The sequence below is a fragment of the Kryptolebias marmoratus genome, linkage group LG1 (assembly GCF_001649575.2).
Source record: "Kryptolebias marmoratus isolate JLee-2015 linkage group LG1, ASM164957v2, whole genome shotgun sequence".
NCBI classification, from domain to species: domain Eukaryota; kingdom Metazoa; phylum Chordata; class Actinopteri; order Cyprinodontiformes; family Rivulidae; genus Kryptolebias; species Kryptolebias marmoratus.
In genome coordinates this window covers 10794331-10812551 of record NC_051430.1, presented here as the reverse complement: position 1 = coordinate 10812551, position 18221 = coordinate 10794331, and the positions used below count along the sequence as shown (strand labels likewise).

General features: G+C 41.6%; 2 protein-coding genes across 4 annotated transcripts; both read left to right on the top strand.

Annotated features, from left to right (window-relative positions):
* Positions 1-46: 46 nt before the first annotated feature.
* cabp1a (calcium binding protein 1a) lies at positions 47-10500 on the top strand. Of its 3 annotated transcripts, none has more exons than XM_017414487.3 (7): positions 47-1128; positions 8556-8586; positions 9232-9375; positions 9473-9582; positions 9685-9759; positions 9877-9949; positions 10382-10500. In XM_017414487.3, the coding sequence occupies exons 1-7, from the start codon at positions 82-84 to the stop codon at positions 10405-10407; spliced, it is 1506 nt and encodes a 501-aa protein (XP_017269976.1). In that variant the 5' UTR covers positions 47-81; the 3' UTR covers positions 10408-10500. The 3 variants fall into 3 exon arrangements, with proteins under 3 accessions (XP_017269976.1, XP_017269978.1, XP_037831859.1); XM_017414489.3 differs by lacking the exon at positions 47-1128 and adding an exon at positions 4236-4794; XM_037975931.1 differs by lacking the exon at positions 47-1128 and adding an exon at positions 4843-5816.
* A 2848-nt stretch (positions 10501-13348) lies between these two features.
* Positions 13349-17965, top strand: mlec (malectin). Its single transcript, XM_017414584.3, has 6 exons — positions 13349-13557; positions 14010-14232; positions 14721-14899; positions 15000-15176; positions 17371-17428; positions 17649-17965. Exons 2-6 carry the CDS (start codon positions 14028-14030, stop codon positions 17891-17893), a joined length of 864 nt encoding a protein of 287 aa, XP_017270073.1. The 5' UTR covers positions 13349-13557; positions 14010-14027; the 3' UTR covers positions 17894-17965.
* Positions 17966-18221: the final 256 nt, after the last annotated feature.

The window sequence follows — 18221 nt, the reverse complement described above, 5'->3', positions numbered from 1 at the left end:
TTTTTTTTTTTTTTTTTTTTATCGGTCCCATTCAAATTATGCTTCAAATTTCTGCTGGGCTTTAGAGAAGGGCGCTGATGTATGGTGGAATTTTCAAGGAGCAGCTGGATTGACACCCTTCAGATTTTCTGTAGAGATTTTCGATTTTTCTTTTTTTTCTTCTTTTTTTTTTACTACCGTCCTCGGCCACGTCACAGCCACGGTGCCACAGAAAAGCTTAATGAACAGGTGACGCGCTCCGCGGAGACGCAGCTGCTGTTTGTGCCTCCCCTGCCCGGCTGTGTGAGCTCTCTCCTGCCTCACCGATCGACCTGCTTTCACCACCGGACGGAACATGATGTCGATGAACGACCCACGGAGGCAGACGAGATCGGATCCGCCGCAATGAGCGCCTCCTTCCCCAAATCTGAATCCACCACCTCCTTACTCAAGTCGTCCGCGGCGGCAGCGGCGGCGGCGAGGAGACCGCCACACCTCCCCGAACCCGCCACAGAGGTCCGGAGGGGTGCGCATCACCATCAGCACCAGCATCACCACCGTCCCGCCGCGCTGCAGACGGGCAGCAAGCCCGACGAGTCCCTCTGGTCGGCCGAGGGCGACGTCAGTGCCCGGAGACCCCTGTGCCACCCCTCCCTCGTCGGGAGTCCGGAGAGGAGCGCGGCCACCCGGGGCAAGTCCAAGCCCCACCACCACGTCCCCTCCAGCCAAGTTCCCGGTCCGCCCGGATCCAACGGAGAGGCAGGCCGAGGAGGAGTGAGCGAGCGCTGCAGGACATCCAAACCCACGCACCGCCACCACCACCACCACCATCACCACCACCACCGCAGGAAGAACCGAGACGAGCGGCCGCCCGCAGCCGAACAGGCCGAACCCGAGCACCACCGGCGGTGCCACAGCCCCAGGGGGGGCTCCTTGTCGGACAGCAATGACGACAGGGCCCCCCTCTGTGAGCCGAGGGACCACAAGGGGGCCGGTTCGGCCAGCGGTGGGCCGGTCAGTCCGCCCCGGTCCTCCTGCTCCCCTGTCCCCCCATCCAGCAGGTCGTCCCGCCGCTCACGGAGGTCCAGCGCTTCTTCCTCTGTGTCCGACATCAATTTAAGGACCATCCTTAACTCGCTCTTTGGGCAGGTAAAACCGGGTCAGGATTGGGCGGTTTTATAAAAAAACTTCATCCGAAAGAGAGAATAGAGTCAGAGCTGGTTTAAAGATGCTCATGGCAGTGGAGAATAGAGCTTTCGTTTTTTAGGTGAAAGGTGTGACATGAGGTTCCAACAGAGAGGCAGATTTTATTGTAGCTTGCCTTTCCCTGTCACCTGCTGCTCCATATAGAGAGCAACAGCAGCCTTCCAGGAACCACTTCAATGGTTGGGAGGTTATGAAACCTCTCCTGGTGTAGTTTTCAGGTAAACCTGAGTAAAACCATTTTGAAATTCAGGAGGGGTCTGTGTGATTCACAGACTGAAGTCCTGTGGAGATATCCTTGACTTTCAATATTGTACAAAATGTCCAAAATATATATATAATTAGCCTACAAATGGCAAGATTTGACTCACTGCAAACTATAAAACTAAACATAAAAAAGGTTATACCGGGTGCCGTTTGAAAGAGTTTACTCCTGTATTTTCCAGATATATTGATATGAAATTCTGTAATGCAGGTATGCACTCAGTGTAAACAAACCACTCAGCTGAATCCACTGATGACCACATGGAAGCTTATGAACAAATATGGTGGAGAGGGATGAGCGTAGACTCTTGGAGAAGACATTTAGAAGCGAGTAAATCTGCTGCTAAACAAAGAAATACTTTTTAAGAGCACAATAACCACTGATATGATTTAAAAAAATGTGTAGCTTTTGTTTTTTTGTGGTCTTCATGTTGTTGCAGTGAGTACCATTTACATGCAAATGTCTCTGGAACCTTCTGACATGTTTTGAGAGTGATGGCCCCAAATTTAAACGTAAAGCCACAGTCCAGCAGGCTGATGAAGGCCCCCAACATCAGTCTTCACTGAATCTGCCCATCTAAAGTAGTTTCGTATTGATCCACCGGTGGAGACAGAAATACAGAAGTTAACGATGACCCCTTCTTTCTACGACATCCTGTGTGCAATCAGCACACCTTTAGCCTTCTGTAATGCCGTCTGCAAACACCGTCATTACCGAACAGAAGGGGGAAAGGCTTCTTCTACTCGTCTCTTATGTAATTTGTAAATACAGGTCTGTACCTCCTACAGACGCTTCAATCAGGCAGCTCTTTCTGATTGAAGTGGATGTGCTGGAGCAAATAAAATGTTCCAGGTGGAAATCTCTGATGTGCAAAAGCCTCTTTGGTTAAATGCAAAGACATGTTTTGTTTTTTTTTATGTTCCCGCGTCACTGATTAACACTGCAGCGATTGTGGTTTTGCGTTTGAAGGTAATCGCATCGATGCTCCCGCTGCTCCCACTGCTGATGGGGGCTCTATTTTGAGCTACAGATGTTTTTGTACAAAAGGAAACGAGAGCAGCTTCATACGCTTGCACGGGTTCTGATCAGGCATGTCGTTTTGCATAAATTTAGCCTGTGCAAAAGCATTCAGAGCTTCAGCAGCACGTCGAAAATCCTCACGGCTCAAACTGCTGATATAAAATGTTTGTCGGGTGCATTCCACAGAGGTCAGAGTTTATTTGCTTCCATGTATGGTGTTTAGATTTTATCTCGATGTGATTTGCATGTGTTGTTAAAATAAGAAGCAAGGGAGGAGGCTCAATAATAAAAATCCACTGTGGCCCTGAGAGAAACCTTTAGTACTTAATACCACAAATCACTAGTGAGTCAGCCTGTGTGAAAACATTAGCGTGATCTGAAAAAAGGGCCTCCGATGAAAGGAAATATAAAGTTAATGGTGTGGAGCTCAGAGGCAGGAAGAAAAATAACGGTTTGAGAGCCACACCGGCTGCATTTTGAGCCGAAGCTGCAGGTCGTTGTTTGACAGGCCGGCACACAAACACAGCTGAAGATAATACTGTTTGAAACCTCTCTTGAAGAAAACCACGTCCAAACATTCTTTTCTTTGTCTACATATACATTCATAAACATTGTTGTAGATATAAATGTTATTGCAATAGAGCGGTTTGTGTGTTTCTGTCTGATGCCATGTGGCTGGTGGATTGGAGGTCAGGGTAACCTTGTCGTCGCCTGCAGAGGGCAGAGGATGACGTGTGTGTGTGGCATCGAGGTGTAAAGCAGCAGGGTGTGGGGGTGGGGGTGGGGGTGGGTACACGTGCAGAAAACATAAATAGTGCTGCATACAAATGCAAAGGCAATCTCCAGGTTGCAACATGACAAATTGCTGTCTTGAGAACCAGACTGCAGGTGAGAAGGACAACGTAAAAGTGGAAATGGGTCAAAACAGAACGTTCTTTAAAATTTGCCTTGTCCAGATTTTCTTAGTTGTTAAAGGTAAAAAGAGTATTGTGTGTGCAAGGCTAATAATTTGTCAGATGCACATTTATTATTTGTTTATTACTTTCCTGAGACTCTTTTTTTTTGCCCAGCAGCAGTGGGTGACAATGTTTTTTTTTTTTTTTACCTCTGTCAGTGTTTGTTTGCCTGTTTTTAACAGAATATCACATGAACCAGTGGGCAGATTTTAAATAAACTGTCAGAAAACCTTTTGGAGCCAACCCAATTCAAGATGGCTGCCACAGCTAATTGACCTTAGCAAACACCAACATTGCTATACTGCAGTCAGTTTTACAGACACTGGCTTGAAATTGGGTGGGATAGTTGCTGAGGATCATCCCTGACACATACTGTGAGTGCCACTCAGTGTGCAAGAGTTTTGCAAAACTTTGGCATTAACTGTTGGTGTCAAAACCTTTTGGTCTGTTAGCAAAATATAATGTGAACCACAGGACGGATTTTAATGAAACCTTAAGAAATTCAACTTTGGATCTACATCTACAGCTGATTATTGCCACAGCCAACTGACAATAGAAAACACAAAAAATGGTCATAATTCAGTCAGTTTAACAGATACTGAGCAAAGATTCGGTGTGATTTCAGCTAAGAGTCATTCACAACACATACTCCAAATGTTACTCATTGTGCGAGATCTTTGTTTAAAACTTTAGTTTTAACTTTTGGAGTCAACCCTGTTTGTTTGTGAGCAAAATATCTAATGAACTACTGTACAGATTTTAATGAAACTCCAAGAAAACAATCATTGTATGTACTTTTACAACTGATTAATTCTTGGAGTCAATCTAATTCAAGATGGCCCCCACAGCTAATCCAGTTTAGCCAACACAAAAGTGGCTCTAACTCAGTAATATCAGTTCCTCTAAGGACTGCTAGGTCCTAATTTATTCTAATTTTTTTTTAGTGCCAGTGCTGTACCGACATGTCAGAACTGTTTACCGAATAATCAAAGTTTGGCTGTTGTGACAGCTGGAAGAAATGTCTTTCAGACGTGTCTTTTCCTTTATTAGGCATTACACTGTTTCCTTCCACATCCCTCCCTCGTGCTTTCTCTCCCTGTCATCCCACCCCCGTCTCCTCGTTTCACTCTCCCTCACTCCTTGGTGCTTTTAATGTAGCTATCTCAGATAGTTCTACAGATAGTCACTGTTTTTATTCTGCTGTGGACTCAGGTTAGCACCCCAGTCTTCATGGGTCTGGCTAAAAGCAGAGTTTGCATACCTCTCAAAACTCAACCTGCAGACCTAATAAAGAAAAGGTACTCATGGTCCTATTTAATGCCTTTTTTCTCCTTTGGAATGGGAAACTGCTTGGACTGGCCTCTAAGAGCGGTAAGTCCACGTATTGGACTAGTGCACTCACCTTTCTTCGATTGTTTGATTGATTTTTTTGTTGCACTGGGAAATGACAACCATAAAAGATGTTGAACTGTAGTAGGACTCGTATAAATTTAGTGATTTGTGTGCAGTTTCGTTAAAATTATAAACATGGCTTGAACAGCAAATACTTCTTTAAATCCATACACAATCAAATCTAACCATGGTATGAATGGTATGACTTTAGTCATGTTGGATTTGGATTATAAAGTAATATTTCCCTTTTTTTACGTTGGAAGTTTGTCTGCTACTACATAATTTACAGTCGTATTTAGTATTACTATTGGATCAATAGTTTAAGGGGGATTTTAAACCTTTGTTGTGCAGTTGAATTAATTTTCCAATAAGCACCACATGTCACAGAGAAGAAAGAAGTGCTTCGATGTCCTTGTTTGTCTTGTACGGCATCTTTTGTCGCCTGTTCCGTGGTTGTTTAGCTTGCCTTTTTCCTGCCTCTGAGTTTGTTTACTCTTCCTGCGACAGTGTATAGGTGTGAGGTGCCAGTCTGTGCAAGTGGCAAGTAAACTGTTATGAATAATGAGCGGAAAGTTGGCAACATGTTGCTTTATTGATGTATTCAGGCCACCTTTCTGGCATGTTTTTACATGCTGACATTGTTTATGCATGCACATGTAGGACTTACCTGTTACTCTGGTTGTACAGCGAGCACAGTTAATAGGATGGTGTTTTATTAAATAATAAAGACCAAAATGACTCCTAATTAATCTTGCAAATCTTCTCTCTACTTCTCTTAATTGCACTCTGCTGTGTCTCTGCATGCCGATGGAAAGATGCTCCAGGATGTTGAGAGGAGACTCAGACTTGTGCTGTCATGTGAGGAGATTGGCCAATCAGGGTATCTCGGGCCTTATCAGGACTCCATTGTTTCCGTAACTCAAAACTGCATTCTCGTGAGCAACATATTGGGACAAACCTGTGTCTTCTTGAGTAAAGGCATGGCAAAGAGCAGGCAAGCTGTACGTAAGTCTTGACAAACACGCTTCTTGCCTCTGCTTTATAAGTAAAGCTAGAATTTTTTATTAATATTATTATTATTATCAAAACAAAAGCTGGAGTAATAAGATGGTATTTTGTAAGATAAGCAACTGTGAAAGATCTATTCCTCCTTTTTTCAATTAAAAAACGAGGGCCTAATTAAAACAATATGTGTGTTATTATTTTATAAAAACTAAGGCAAAATGCAGCAAAATGTGTGAAAAACAAAGTGCACCTGCTGCTTCAGTGCCTTTAGCAGCAAAATTTTAAACTTATTTCCTTCTGCTTGACATTAACAGTCTCTCACATATTTGTTGAGGATTTGTCTCATTCAGGTTGAGGTCTGGAATTTGATTGTGTTATTTTTCAGCCTTTCTGGTCTTGGTTTATTGCTGCATTTGGGATCATTGCCCTGCTGCATAACCCAATATCAACCCAACTTTAGATGTCTGACAGTCGGCTTCACATTTGACTGTAATATACTTTGATACACAGAAGAGTTTATGGTAGTTAGAGACTGAAAGGTGCTCAGGTCCTGTGGCTATAAAACAAGCCCAAACCATGATACCTCCACCACCATCTGAAATCATGTTTCTGCTGGTGCTGTGTTTCGTTTTCTACCATTGTGCTGCTGCTCATTATGGCCAAACATCTCCCATTTGGTCTCACTTCTCCAATGGACACTGGCCCAGAAGTTACGTTCCTGTGAGGTGGACTTCTTGGAATGTCCAGTCCTGAGACATCAACAACATTATAATTCTCTTGAATGCTTTCCTCTTGTAAATATTATTTTTCCACTTAGAATGATTGATTCCAAATTGTTTGGAAATGACTTCATAAGCCTTCTCAGACTGATGGGCAGCAACAATTACTTCTCTAAGATCATGCCTGAGCTCTTTTCCATTTGACAGTGTGTTAACACACCTAAATGTTACAGCTCAGTAAAACTGATTTTATACAAGTTCTCAAACTTTTTGATGACAGTATAGCTAAGTATATTTGATTAGTTAAACACGGGCTGTTTCATATTCGGTTTTTATGTTCTTTGTTGCGTACATAGTTGCGGAGTAGTTTTTATGAAATGAATGACAGTCACGTTATTTTTACGTTGTAAAGGAAAGACTTGGTCACGACCAAATGATTGTTACTCTAACATAAAACCCTTAGAAATAAAAAACTGCATACTTTTTTTATTTTATTTTATTTTTTATCATAACTGTCTAATTAGAAAACACATTTGGATAAAATATGGAAGGGTGAACATTTAAAACAGGATGAAAACTCAACAACATTTCTCAAATTTCACATAGGATCAGAGGTTTCAGGTTTTGCCAGTTCGCTGGTTAAGCAAGCTCTTTTACTTTGTCCCTCTCACTACTTCTCTCAGACACAACTCTGTATTCCTCCTGCCAAAAAGGTCTGACATTTCAGTAAGACTTGTTGGGCTTTAGGAGTTGTTCAACACTTTATTTTCTCTTCACACTTACCTACACAGCAGTGGTGACAGAGCTGCAAAAAACAAAGTGTATCCCTGCCATTTGGAGCAACATGGGGGTCAGTGTTTTTCAGTGGGAATATAAATCAACGGCGCAATGGGATTGAACCTCCAACCTTGCGATTAGCGTACAACACATGCTAGCACCTGAGCCAAAACACTGTATGTGGCTGCAGCCCAAATTGAAGAAATTAGTTCTGTGCTAAGTCTGGAAGCGAGGATCAGACATTAAACCACTGTCTGAGTTGTCTGATTTAACCAAACAACTCAGACGGGGGCTTAATATCTGCTGTTTTATCAGACACGTAAAAATGTTCGAAGTCTTAAGCAGAATTTCATTGCCTTTAAAGAAAAGCAACACTTGCTGTTTCGCCACTGTTTTCTTTTCTTTTTGTTTTGTGAAATGCAGACCAAACCATTTGCTGGCTGCAGCTTCATATTTGCGACACCGATTTGGGAGACGTATCCTACAAGGCCATATGAAGCAGGGGTGCGGAGGGTGCTCAACTTTATTTAAGCAAGAATGTTCTGACCCGACCTAGGACATATCAGCAGTGATGAGTGATGAAACTGGTGTAAAGATAGACTGACACAGAAAGTGCTGATGCTACGGAGCGTGTATAGTTTGGAGTTGCCATGTTGTTTTGGGCTCAGATGCCCCGTGTGTTTTTTGTGTCCGAACTTGTAATGTGTTTGTTCTTTGGTCCTGACGTCAGCACTGCGTTGTGTTTAGACATCTCACTACTCCTGCTGTTAACCCCTGAGCGCTCTGGGAAATGTCTGCCTCTTTCTCTGCCCTTTAAAGGTTGCTTTCATTGAATGAGCTTGTAAAAAAAAACAAAAAAAAAAACGAAAATATATATTTAATAAAAACAGCCGCATTCCTCTGTGAACTCCAGAGTTAGGGTTCCTGGTGCTTGATAAGGATCGGCCTATTTATCCTTTGAAGTGTTGTCATTTCGACATGGGACAGTTTTATTAGCTTGTTTTACTGTTAGGCATTCTTTTCATGAGATTTACAAGAAGGCAGAGGATTTGTTATGAAGAAGATTTCTGTTTCAGATTGGGTCATCACTCCAGTTACACCATTGTCAGATGTATGTTTGCATGATTCTCAAAGGCATAAAAACTTTCCGATGCTGATATAATGATGTTTTGTTGTTTTTTCTATTGTTTTCATTCGTGTTTTTTTTTAAACTAATAATAAAATCCTATGTCTCTGCAGGACAGAGAGCTCAGGCCAGAAGAAATGGATGGTAAGACTTCATTTCTATGATTTTAATTCTTTTCTATCCAAGTTTTAGAACTATTAAACACAAAACATTAAAGTGTATCACAAAATAAAAGGTTAACTGAGAATTACAAATTTCTATGTTAGCAATACATAATACAGCTGGTACGTATGTGGTACTTACAGGTACATACCCAGTAAGTATTGGGTTCATATCTAGTTTATTGTGGGTATTTTACCAGGTACTTACTGTGTGCGTATCTGTTATGTTCAATATTGTTGTTGTTGTCGTCAACTGGTATAAATACGCAGGTTTTTTTCACTTCTCACTTCATCTTCTGTCATCTAAACCAGGTGTGAGCATCAAGGCCAGTGAGAGAATATTATTAGCATGCAGATGATTAATGCACTGCACTTAAAATATAATGGTCTAGGATTTATTGCAGTCCAAACTGTCCTTCTTAAGTATTAATATTGCACTCGCTGATATTGTGATGACTATAACTTTTCAATATATTGTGCAGTCCAAGTACCAAGTAAGTACTGGGTACATACCAGTCTGTATTTTGTATTGCAACTATTTGTATTTGTAAATGAAACACTGCTGTGCAGTTATTCCTGTTAGAGACATGCAGCTAAGTGATGAATTTAACGCCTGCTGTTACAACAGAGCTGCGAGACGCTTTCAAAGAGTTTGACAAAGACAAAGACGGTTATATCAGCTGTAAAGATCTGGGGAACTGTATGAGGACCATGGGATACATGCCAACAGAAATGGAGCTGATAGAACTGAGTCAACAAATAAATATGAACTGTAAGCACACAAACATCTTTTATATCATGTAAGGAACTGTGTCACGTATGTGTCTGGATGTTTGAATTAATGTGCCATATTTTTTTTTTCCCATCAGTGGGAGGTCATGTTGATTTTGATGATTTTGTGGAATTAATGGGCCCAAAACTTCTTGCTGAAACTGCAGACATGATTGGAATAAAGGAATTAAAAGATGCATTTAGGGAGGTAAGAGTGACTGAACTAAACTTTTCACATCTAGATTAAGTTACTGTGTGTTTTTGAGCATTCACCCTATTTTATTGTTGCTCCCCTGCCTTTTGTTCTCAGTTTGACACAAATGGAGATGGGGCCATAAGCACATCTGAGCTCCGAGACGCAATGAGGAAGCTTTTGGGCCAACAAGTAAGTGTTGGATCAGAAAACTGCGAGTTTGTGAAAAGTTTCTTCCTGAGCGGACGTAGTGAGTGAGGGCTTCACTGATTTCTGTTTCCCCTATATTGTTTTTGTTTTTCTTTCCAGGTGGGTCTAAAAGAAGTAGAAGATATCCTAAGGGATGTGGACTTGAATGGTGATGGTCTTGTTGACTTTGAAGGTAAAAGAACTTGTTTGTGTGTGGGTTGGAGGGGTGGGATGTAGTTGTCTGTAGCATTATCAAAATAACTCAATAGAAAGTAATTATTGGGTGTACTTATCCAGCTGATTAACAGTCAACATTAGTCAACACAAAAATGACTATAGTTGTGTCAATTTAGAATTGATTTAGTTAAAATTTGTGTGGTGGGAGCTGAGTCATTTTCAACACATTCTTTGAGCACTAATAAATCTTAGTAGATCTCACAGAAATTTCACCTAAAGTCATTTATGAGGTTTGACTAAAATGCCCAGAAGATGATTCTAGTATAAAACTTTGGTCTGAAAGGTGGCAGGTGATATGCATTCCTTTAAGGAATGCTTGGTCTTTCATTTATTTAAACTGTGAGATTGTTGCATTTTGTTTCATCCTCCATCTTCTCTCCCCTTGCAGAGTTTGTACGTATGATGTCTCGCTAAGATCATTTAAAAAAAAAAAGGATGATCAGTCCCGAATGTGAAGCTGTGTCCTTCTTCACGCAAATCCACGAATAACCAAGGACATGCCAAGATCTCCTGAGCCATCCAAATCTAAATGACACTGGAATTCAGACTCCTCGAATGTTGTGGAGCAAAGGGGGGGGTCACCTCACACATTCACTTATTAAGTGTTCTTCCTGAAAACCCTCCAGTTTAACTGAGGCAGAGTTCGCTGTAGCATCGCTAACGATTGTCTACTTTATGTTTTTGCACTTTACTTCTCTCTGAATAACTTCCTGTGTGAATAGATTGTCTGTGTCTCGTCTCACGGTATAATTAAGTGTCTTGCAAAATGTCGCCTTCGATGTTCAACAACATCCAAATGAGAGACTGAATGTAGGAGATATGTAGATCAGCACTGTTGAATGTTTTTCTGTATATTCACATCTTATGTGGCAAAGTTGTACTTGAACATACCTTTGTGGAACAACGGTGCTTCACCAAGGAGTCCATGTGGCAATATCCCACCTGTAATGTACCTTTGTGACATCTGTAATATTTCTCACTGTGCCTGTCCGGTGTAACGTACAGCATCACTGTCTGACACGCAGCAAAAAAAAGAAGAACTCTGATATTAATAGGAAACAAATGCCTTGCATAGTGTGTCGTTCATCTGTCCCGAGATGAGAAGAAACAAGACAGTCCAAGATGTGCAGCTCTTTTAAAGCTAAACTTCAGAAAGCCAAAGTGCTCACTAAAACACTGACCAACAGTGGTTTGCAGCAATATGGGACTTCTTTTAGCGCTCACGCGTTTGAGTTCACACAGTTTTGGGAACTAGTAATAACTGTTTTTAAAAATCTGTTTAGTCCTGCATGAGATAGCGCGGTAGGAATCACAGCTGTGAACCGTATGTACAGTGGATTTAACTGTGTTGTACCTTTACTGTATCTCATTGTCCTAAATGAAGATGTGGCGATGTTCCACACACCTGTGCTGACAAAAGAAAATATATGCATGCCAAAGAGAGACATTTATTACATTTAGTATGCACAATTTTGTCTAAAAAAACCCAACAAAACAAAACAGATATTACGCCAAGTTGTAGAAAAATAAAAGGTGTTTACATTTGAGCTTTTTTATTATTGTTGTGTGAGTGGTTTATTATGAGGCTTACACTGACTGCTGTCACTGCATGTATTGAGGACAAACCTCATCACAATATCTATTATTCATACGTGTCACTGGTAAGGCAGCAGGCTGGGTGAGTAACACCTGCTTTAACACCACAGTACTGTCACAACATGAAAACAGATTCACCATACAGGTTATAACTCTGCTGTATTCTGCGTGAAATTTGACTGATCACGTTTAAATGAAGTCTGTTTTATTATATTCAGTATGTGGCTGGTAAACCAGCAAGATATAAAGTTTTATTTTATCACAATAGATTATTTTATGTATGTAATAAAAAAATACAGTTTAGATAAGTACAGTTAAGTACTTAGGCATATATGGCAAAGAGGAATTTGAAGCAGCTGCAAAGCTTTATAGTTTTAAAAAAAGTGTAAAGAAGAACTAAAAAACAGTAATAGTATATGTGTGTGCATTGTTGCAAATAGGCTGAACAATGTGGACGTTCCTCCTAATATTTAGACATTATTAAAATGTGAAACACAATAAGAGTTTTTATCAAAAATGGACTACATGCTTCATATTCCTATTCTTATTTATTATAATGTGTCTCCTACAAAAGTATCACTTGAACCAAACTTGAAGAACGTAATCACCAGATGCACATTTACACCGGATTAACATTTGGAGTCAGTCCAGTTTAAGATGGCCTTCACAACTAATCAACCTAATAAAGACAGAAATGGCTACAACTCAGTCAGTTTTCCAGATATTAAAGCAGAATTTGGTGTGGTAGTAGCTGAGACTCATGTCCAAACACACTATCTGAGCACTAACAGGTTGTGCGAGATCTTTGACATGGAAGAGGGTTAGAGATTTGCATTCCTCCAAAGATTGCTTGACCTTTTTATTATTATTATTATTATTGTTGTTGTTATTGTTATTATGCAGGTCAAGTTACCCAGAAGAACAAAGCCCTCGCTTTGTTTTTAAAGGGAGAGTGTGTTTCAACATGTGGTCACCAACGTAATGGTAGTTAAAAATGAAACACCTGTCATCTTGAACTTATTGCTGTTGCCATAGTAACGTTATTCATTCATTCCTGGTTAGGTCGGAGAGTATGGAGTGTACAATGTGCGCGCTGTGTTGGACTCTCCTGATTGGACGGGACTCGGACCGTACCATGTTAGAACAAAGGGGGTGGGTGACGTTATGTCGCTCGTGGAGCAGCAGTGGAAATATTTACCTTTTGTAATTGGGTTTTGCAAAAGGTGTTCCTTGTCAGCAGTTATAAGAGAATAATAATAAACCCAGTGAACAAAGAAAACCACCTAGAGTTATTAGGAAAAGCAAACACTGAATGACGGCAGGAAATTAAAGCTGTAAAATAGTGTTTTTAGCAAGGCTTCACGAGAGTTGAGTGGGTTTTCTTGTCCTCTCTTTCAAAAAATTGTTTCATATCTGAAACTGTAGACTGTAATAAAGATTGTTTATAAAGATCATGATTACAAAGTCTGTGCATCAAACACACTCTGGCTTTATCATTATAATTTAAAAAGATCTTGGTCTGAGCAATTTAGTTTAGAAACTAAACTTTGAGAAGTAAACATCAAAACTATCAGTTAGGTGTGTAAAATAGACGCAAAAGATCATTTTATGCATTTTTTAGTTAGTAACAAAGCAGAATGTGATTGGCCTGTGTTACGGAGCGTGTTTGATAGACCAGGAAACCCAAACGCGACGCTGTGATTGGTCGGAATACCTGTCACTCACGGGCAGATGACGGTCTCACGTTAGGTAGCGCTGTCCCGCCTCCTGCAAACTGGCAGCAGAGCAAATGTTACTTTGGAAATCCACACATTGAATGAAAGTCAGTGAAAGGCTGTGGCCAGCTGAATATTTGCAGTCGCTGAGATTATCTTGGCTCTTAGACGGCTGGTGAGAGTGGGCCAGCGGAAACAGGGTTGATAAACACTGACCAAATAAAGAGGTTAAAGACATTTGTGGAAGGGGAAGGTAAGAGACATTTGCATTTACGTTAGCCGGGGCTCTCATTCACCAAGAATTTCTGGTTAGACAGGTAGGTTAGCTAGGTTTACCCGCTGCTAATTCTTCTTTATGTGTGCTTTACAAGTTGATACCCGGCTGGCATACCACAAACGTGGCCGTATTAAGCGGGGGTACTTGTTGATAAAGTGCGTTAGGAGCTGTCATTTTCCGCATCGCGGTGCAGACGCTGCCCGGTGTGTCGGAACCGTTAACGTTAGCATGGTGGCTAACTCACGGGTATCGGGTTTCGTGTCAGCGAGGCACGCTGCCTTGCTCCTTTCGCTAACCCCGTGCGCTCTCTGTTAGATGCGGAAGAGTTCATTTGATGCATAAAGTGGAGCGGTGTGTGTGTGTGTGTCCTTATATGCCATAAGCTCGCCGCCGCCTGACTGCCTGTGACTGTGTGTGTGTGTGACCAGGAGCGGGTTGAGGAGGCAATGCAGCGGGTCACGGCGCAGCTCGTCGCCGGGCTGCTGGCAGCGGTGCTGTCGCTGCTGTCCGAGCAGAGCTGGGCGGACGGCGGCGGGGGCCCGAGCCTCTCGGAGCGGGTCATCTGGGCTGTGAACGCCGGGGGTGAAGCACACGTGGATGTACACGGCATTCACTTCAGAAAGGACCCCTTGGAAGGGAAAATCGGTAAAGGTGAGTCTGTCGGTGTTTTTCTTTTCTTTTCTTTTCTTTTGTGAACGTGCCCGGCTTCACCCTCAAGGTGCTGCCGATGAGATTGTGTGGGAAAGGGGCAAAAGGTGCTGCTTTGAGCCATGGTAGTTTCCAGCAGAGATCTCTGCAGGCAGTGGCTTCCGCATCCGCAAGTCACTACAAACTAATGAGGAGTCAGCATTAGAGAGCTGCAGCCCCGCCTCTCCCAACATAAAAAGGAAGCAGGAGATAATGTGTCCAAATAGACCGCAGAGAGCCAATTCTGGCTTCATTTACGAGCCTGAGATGCAGTTATCACAACTCAGAGAAAAACACTTGTGTGGTAGCTGCGTGGCATGGAAACCATTTCCACGGAATTCAAGAAAAGATGGACTGTGTAAAGTGGAGCGAGATGTCTTCCGGTATTGTTGTTGTTTAGGAGGTTTTGTGAGTAAAGTATGCACTCGGCCTGATGTTGTTCTCCTCCTCAGCATCTGATTACGGGATGCGTCTGCCAATCCTGCGCTCCAGTCCAGAAGACCAGATTCTGTACCAGACAGAGCGCTACAATGAAGACACTTTTGGATATGATGTTCCCATCCGCGAGGAAGGAGAATATATACTAGTCATGAAGTATGCAGAGGTTTACTTTGCGCAGTCGCAACAAAAGGTATTATCAAGTAAAAGTCAGACATTTGTTGTTTTCGTGTCGTAAAGTTCTCTTTTTCTCTAAATGAGCTGCTTAGCATTACCGATTTGTGCATTTCTAGGTGTTTGATGTGCGCCTAAATGGCCACGTGGTGGTGAAGGACTTGGATATCTTTGATCGAGTGGGTCACAGTACTGCTCACGATGAAATAGTACCCTTCTCTATAAAAAAAGGCAAGCTGAGCGTTCAAGGAGAGGTGTCTACTTTCAACGGCAAGCTCACAGTAGAGTTTGTAAAGGTGAGTTGTGTTTATTAATGATTACCCCCATCAGTGAGAAGAGGAGTTGTTGGTTTACAAACTGAAATACCAGCGCTGTCCAAACTTTCCTGCTTTCATGGTTTTTTCCTTACGTGTGTTAGTTGCAACACCAGCCATCTTCCAGCAGCGAGTAGCTGAATCGGGTGCCTGACAGCTGAGGGTCGGCAAACGTCCAAAATAAAAAGGAGCGCTGATTCTCACTGTTCACATTTGTAGCTCTTATTGTTCAGACTAAAGTCAAGTTTGAAGCGTATTAAACAGGAAATAAAAGGTGGAGCTGAGCACACTGTCCTCATACGACATCCCCAGTACAAAAAAAACCCCAAACATTTCTTAAAACAAGATAAATATCTCAAAAATATTTTTGAGCAGCTGGAAAAATGTTGCCATTCAAAGAATTAAATGTTTTTCCTATTCCTGCATTGATAATGAGCATGTCAAAAAATAAAAAAATAAGCTTAAACATGAAAAAAATGATATTTTTCAGCTGTTTGCATTTACCGTCCTTATGTTTTACACAACTGCAGAGTATTTACCAAGCTTTTATAGTTGCTTTTTTTTAAATTGACATGGCATGTTGTGAGATTAAAGGACTCACTTGCTTTAATAAATTGAAGATTTACTCTTAGTTTAGTTTATTGCATGCTAGACAGTTTAACAAATGTAATATATCATTCTTGACTTAACCTAATTTGTTAGCTGCCCGACTAGCTCTGTGCTACACCTGTAAACAAAACCTATATATTGTTTTAAATTTAAAAGATTTTACATGTCTGTGCGGAATTGAAAAGAAAACAAACACTATATCCCACCGTTCACCCCTGTGTCAGACTCCAGTGTTTTTATGAACTGAAAAAACTAAATCTGGAGTTTTCAGATTCTGCAGGCCTCCGTTTGCTTGTGAAGTGTGTTAAAGTTTGCAAACATACCATCAAAAGAAGACTGAACGAGTTTGGCTTGTTTGAAGCCACAACGAACCCTTTTTATTGTTTCTGAAAGGAAGACGGCAGCACGGTTTAGGTTAGCTGAGAAAGTTTCAACAAAGCACAAGACGTCTGAAGCGATGTCACTTCGAACATCAGAGACCTCAGACAGAATATTTGGTCATAACATATATCACCTTATTCACTTCACACCAACTCTCGAGCACAGGGGTGGAGGGTTGATGATTAGGACTTGTTTTGTGAGCTCGGTACCGCTACACCTTGCAGTCACTGAGCTGATGATGAGCTTCTCTGTTAACTAAAATATTCTAAAACTAAACGTGACTCCGTCCGGTCAGACAAATGGGTTTTGGCAGCAGTAAATCTACAACAAAATGGCAGAAAAAGAAAATGATTGTATGCTTCCATGATGAGCATTCATGATGCATGCCAACTAAAGACTTTTTATACCTAAAAGTCACTAAATTTCTTCAGCCTAACTGGTTCATGGCTCAGTTTGACACGTTTCTGTCAGTGGTCCTATTTCTTGCTCAAAACAGATTTGTCTGCTGATAATAACATCATTATTTAAGTGCTGCCACAGTGAAAATATACATTTTCATTATAATTAATGAGGAACATCAGCAGAGAAGGACTGTAGTTTTTAAAATTAATTTTCTGGCTGATTTATTTGTTTATTTTCGGAACATGCTCTCAGCTCTGTTACAGAGGACTGAAGTCATGCTGTAGATCAAACAGAAGGCCTTTTTTAGCAATATTACAGTATGCAATCATCTTTAGATTTTCCCTATTTTTTGCAAATAAGTCAGAGTAAAATTTGTTTCCTAACCAATAATTTTGAGCACTGAGTCAGACGAGTCTGTCTTCGAGGGACCAGGCCTGAGGTGTTGTTTACAGTGGAGCTGTTAAGGTCATTTAAAATCACATGAACGAGCTGCTATTTCAGAAGCAAGAAATACTCAGGACTTTTTCATAGTGCTGTATTTCCACTAGCTGCGTTTAAAATGGAATTGCTTTCAATACTAACTAGTTTACTTGGCTGATTGAACATTTGCACAGCTCATAAATTACAGATAGCAATCCACCTGCTGCAGGCCATGGGCAAAAAAAAAAAAAAAGATTTTCTGAATATTTTCTATTAAAAGGTTGACTTTAACAAAAGAAAACTGAGGCTGTGGACTTGGCTTGACTGATTTTTTTTTTTTTTTTTTTTTTTCTTTCTGTTCCAGGGTTATTATGACAACCCCAAGGTCTGTGCGCTCTATGTTATGAAGGGGACTTTAGACGGTGAGTTCGGAGGTCGCAAACATGCCCTTCAAGTTTCTTTTTTTCCCCCAGCTCCTCTAAACATATTATTAAGTATGTTATGTTAAGGTGCAGATGTACCTGTGTATCACACAACTGCTCTGATAATTCCACGAGGCACAGTTTAGTTTGCTGCATGTGTACAGCGGCATTTGTGTGATGATTCATCGGCCTACTTTTTTCTTTTTTTTTTCCCTGACAGATGTACCAAAGCTACAGCCTCACCCTGGTTTGGAGAAGCCAGACATAGAGGACGAAGACGAGGAGGAGGACAGTGAAGGAGGTGAGGAAGGTGGCAAGAAAAAGGTCTCGGCTGGTTCCAAGCGGGTCCAGTCGGGTCCCCGAACACCGAACCCGTACGCAGCCGACAACAGCAGCCTCATGTTTCCTATCCTCGTTGCGTTTGGGGTGTTCATCCCCACCCTGTTCTGCCTCTGCCGGCTCTGAGCTGAAACTGACAGTGGGGGGGGAACATCAGGAGGCAGGAGATGGATGTGGGATTATGAAGAGNGGGGAGGAGGGGGGAGAGACAGTTAAGGTGACAACAGCAGCACGGGTGAAAGCATACACACAGAAGAGAGCCAAAAGCTTGAACAATGGAGGTCAGAAAGAGACAATAACTTTTTGGAAAGTCACTGCCAGATGAAGCAAATACTGCTTTTCTTGGAGGAGGAGGTGTTGGAAGTGTGCGCGCTTCTTCAAAATGTGTTTCGCATCTCCTCTTCTGACCCTTTCTGAACAATGTTGGTCATTTCTACTTAGGAGCTGGGCAGGA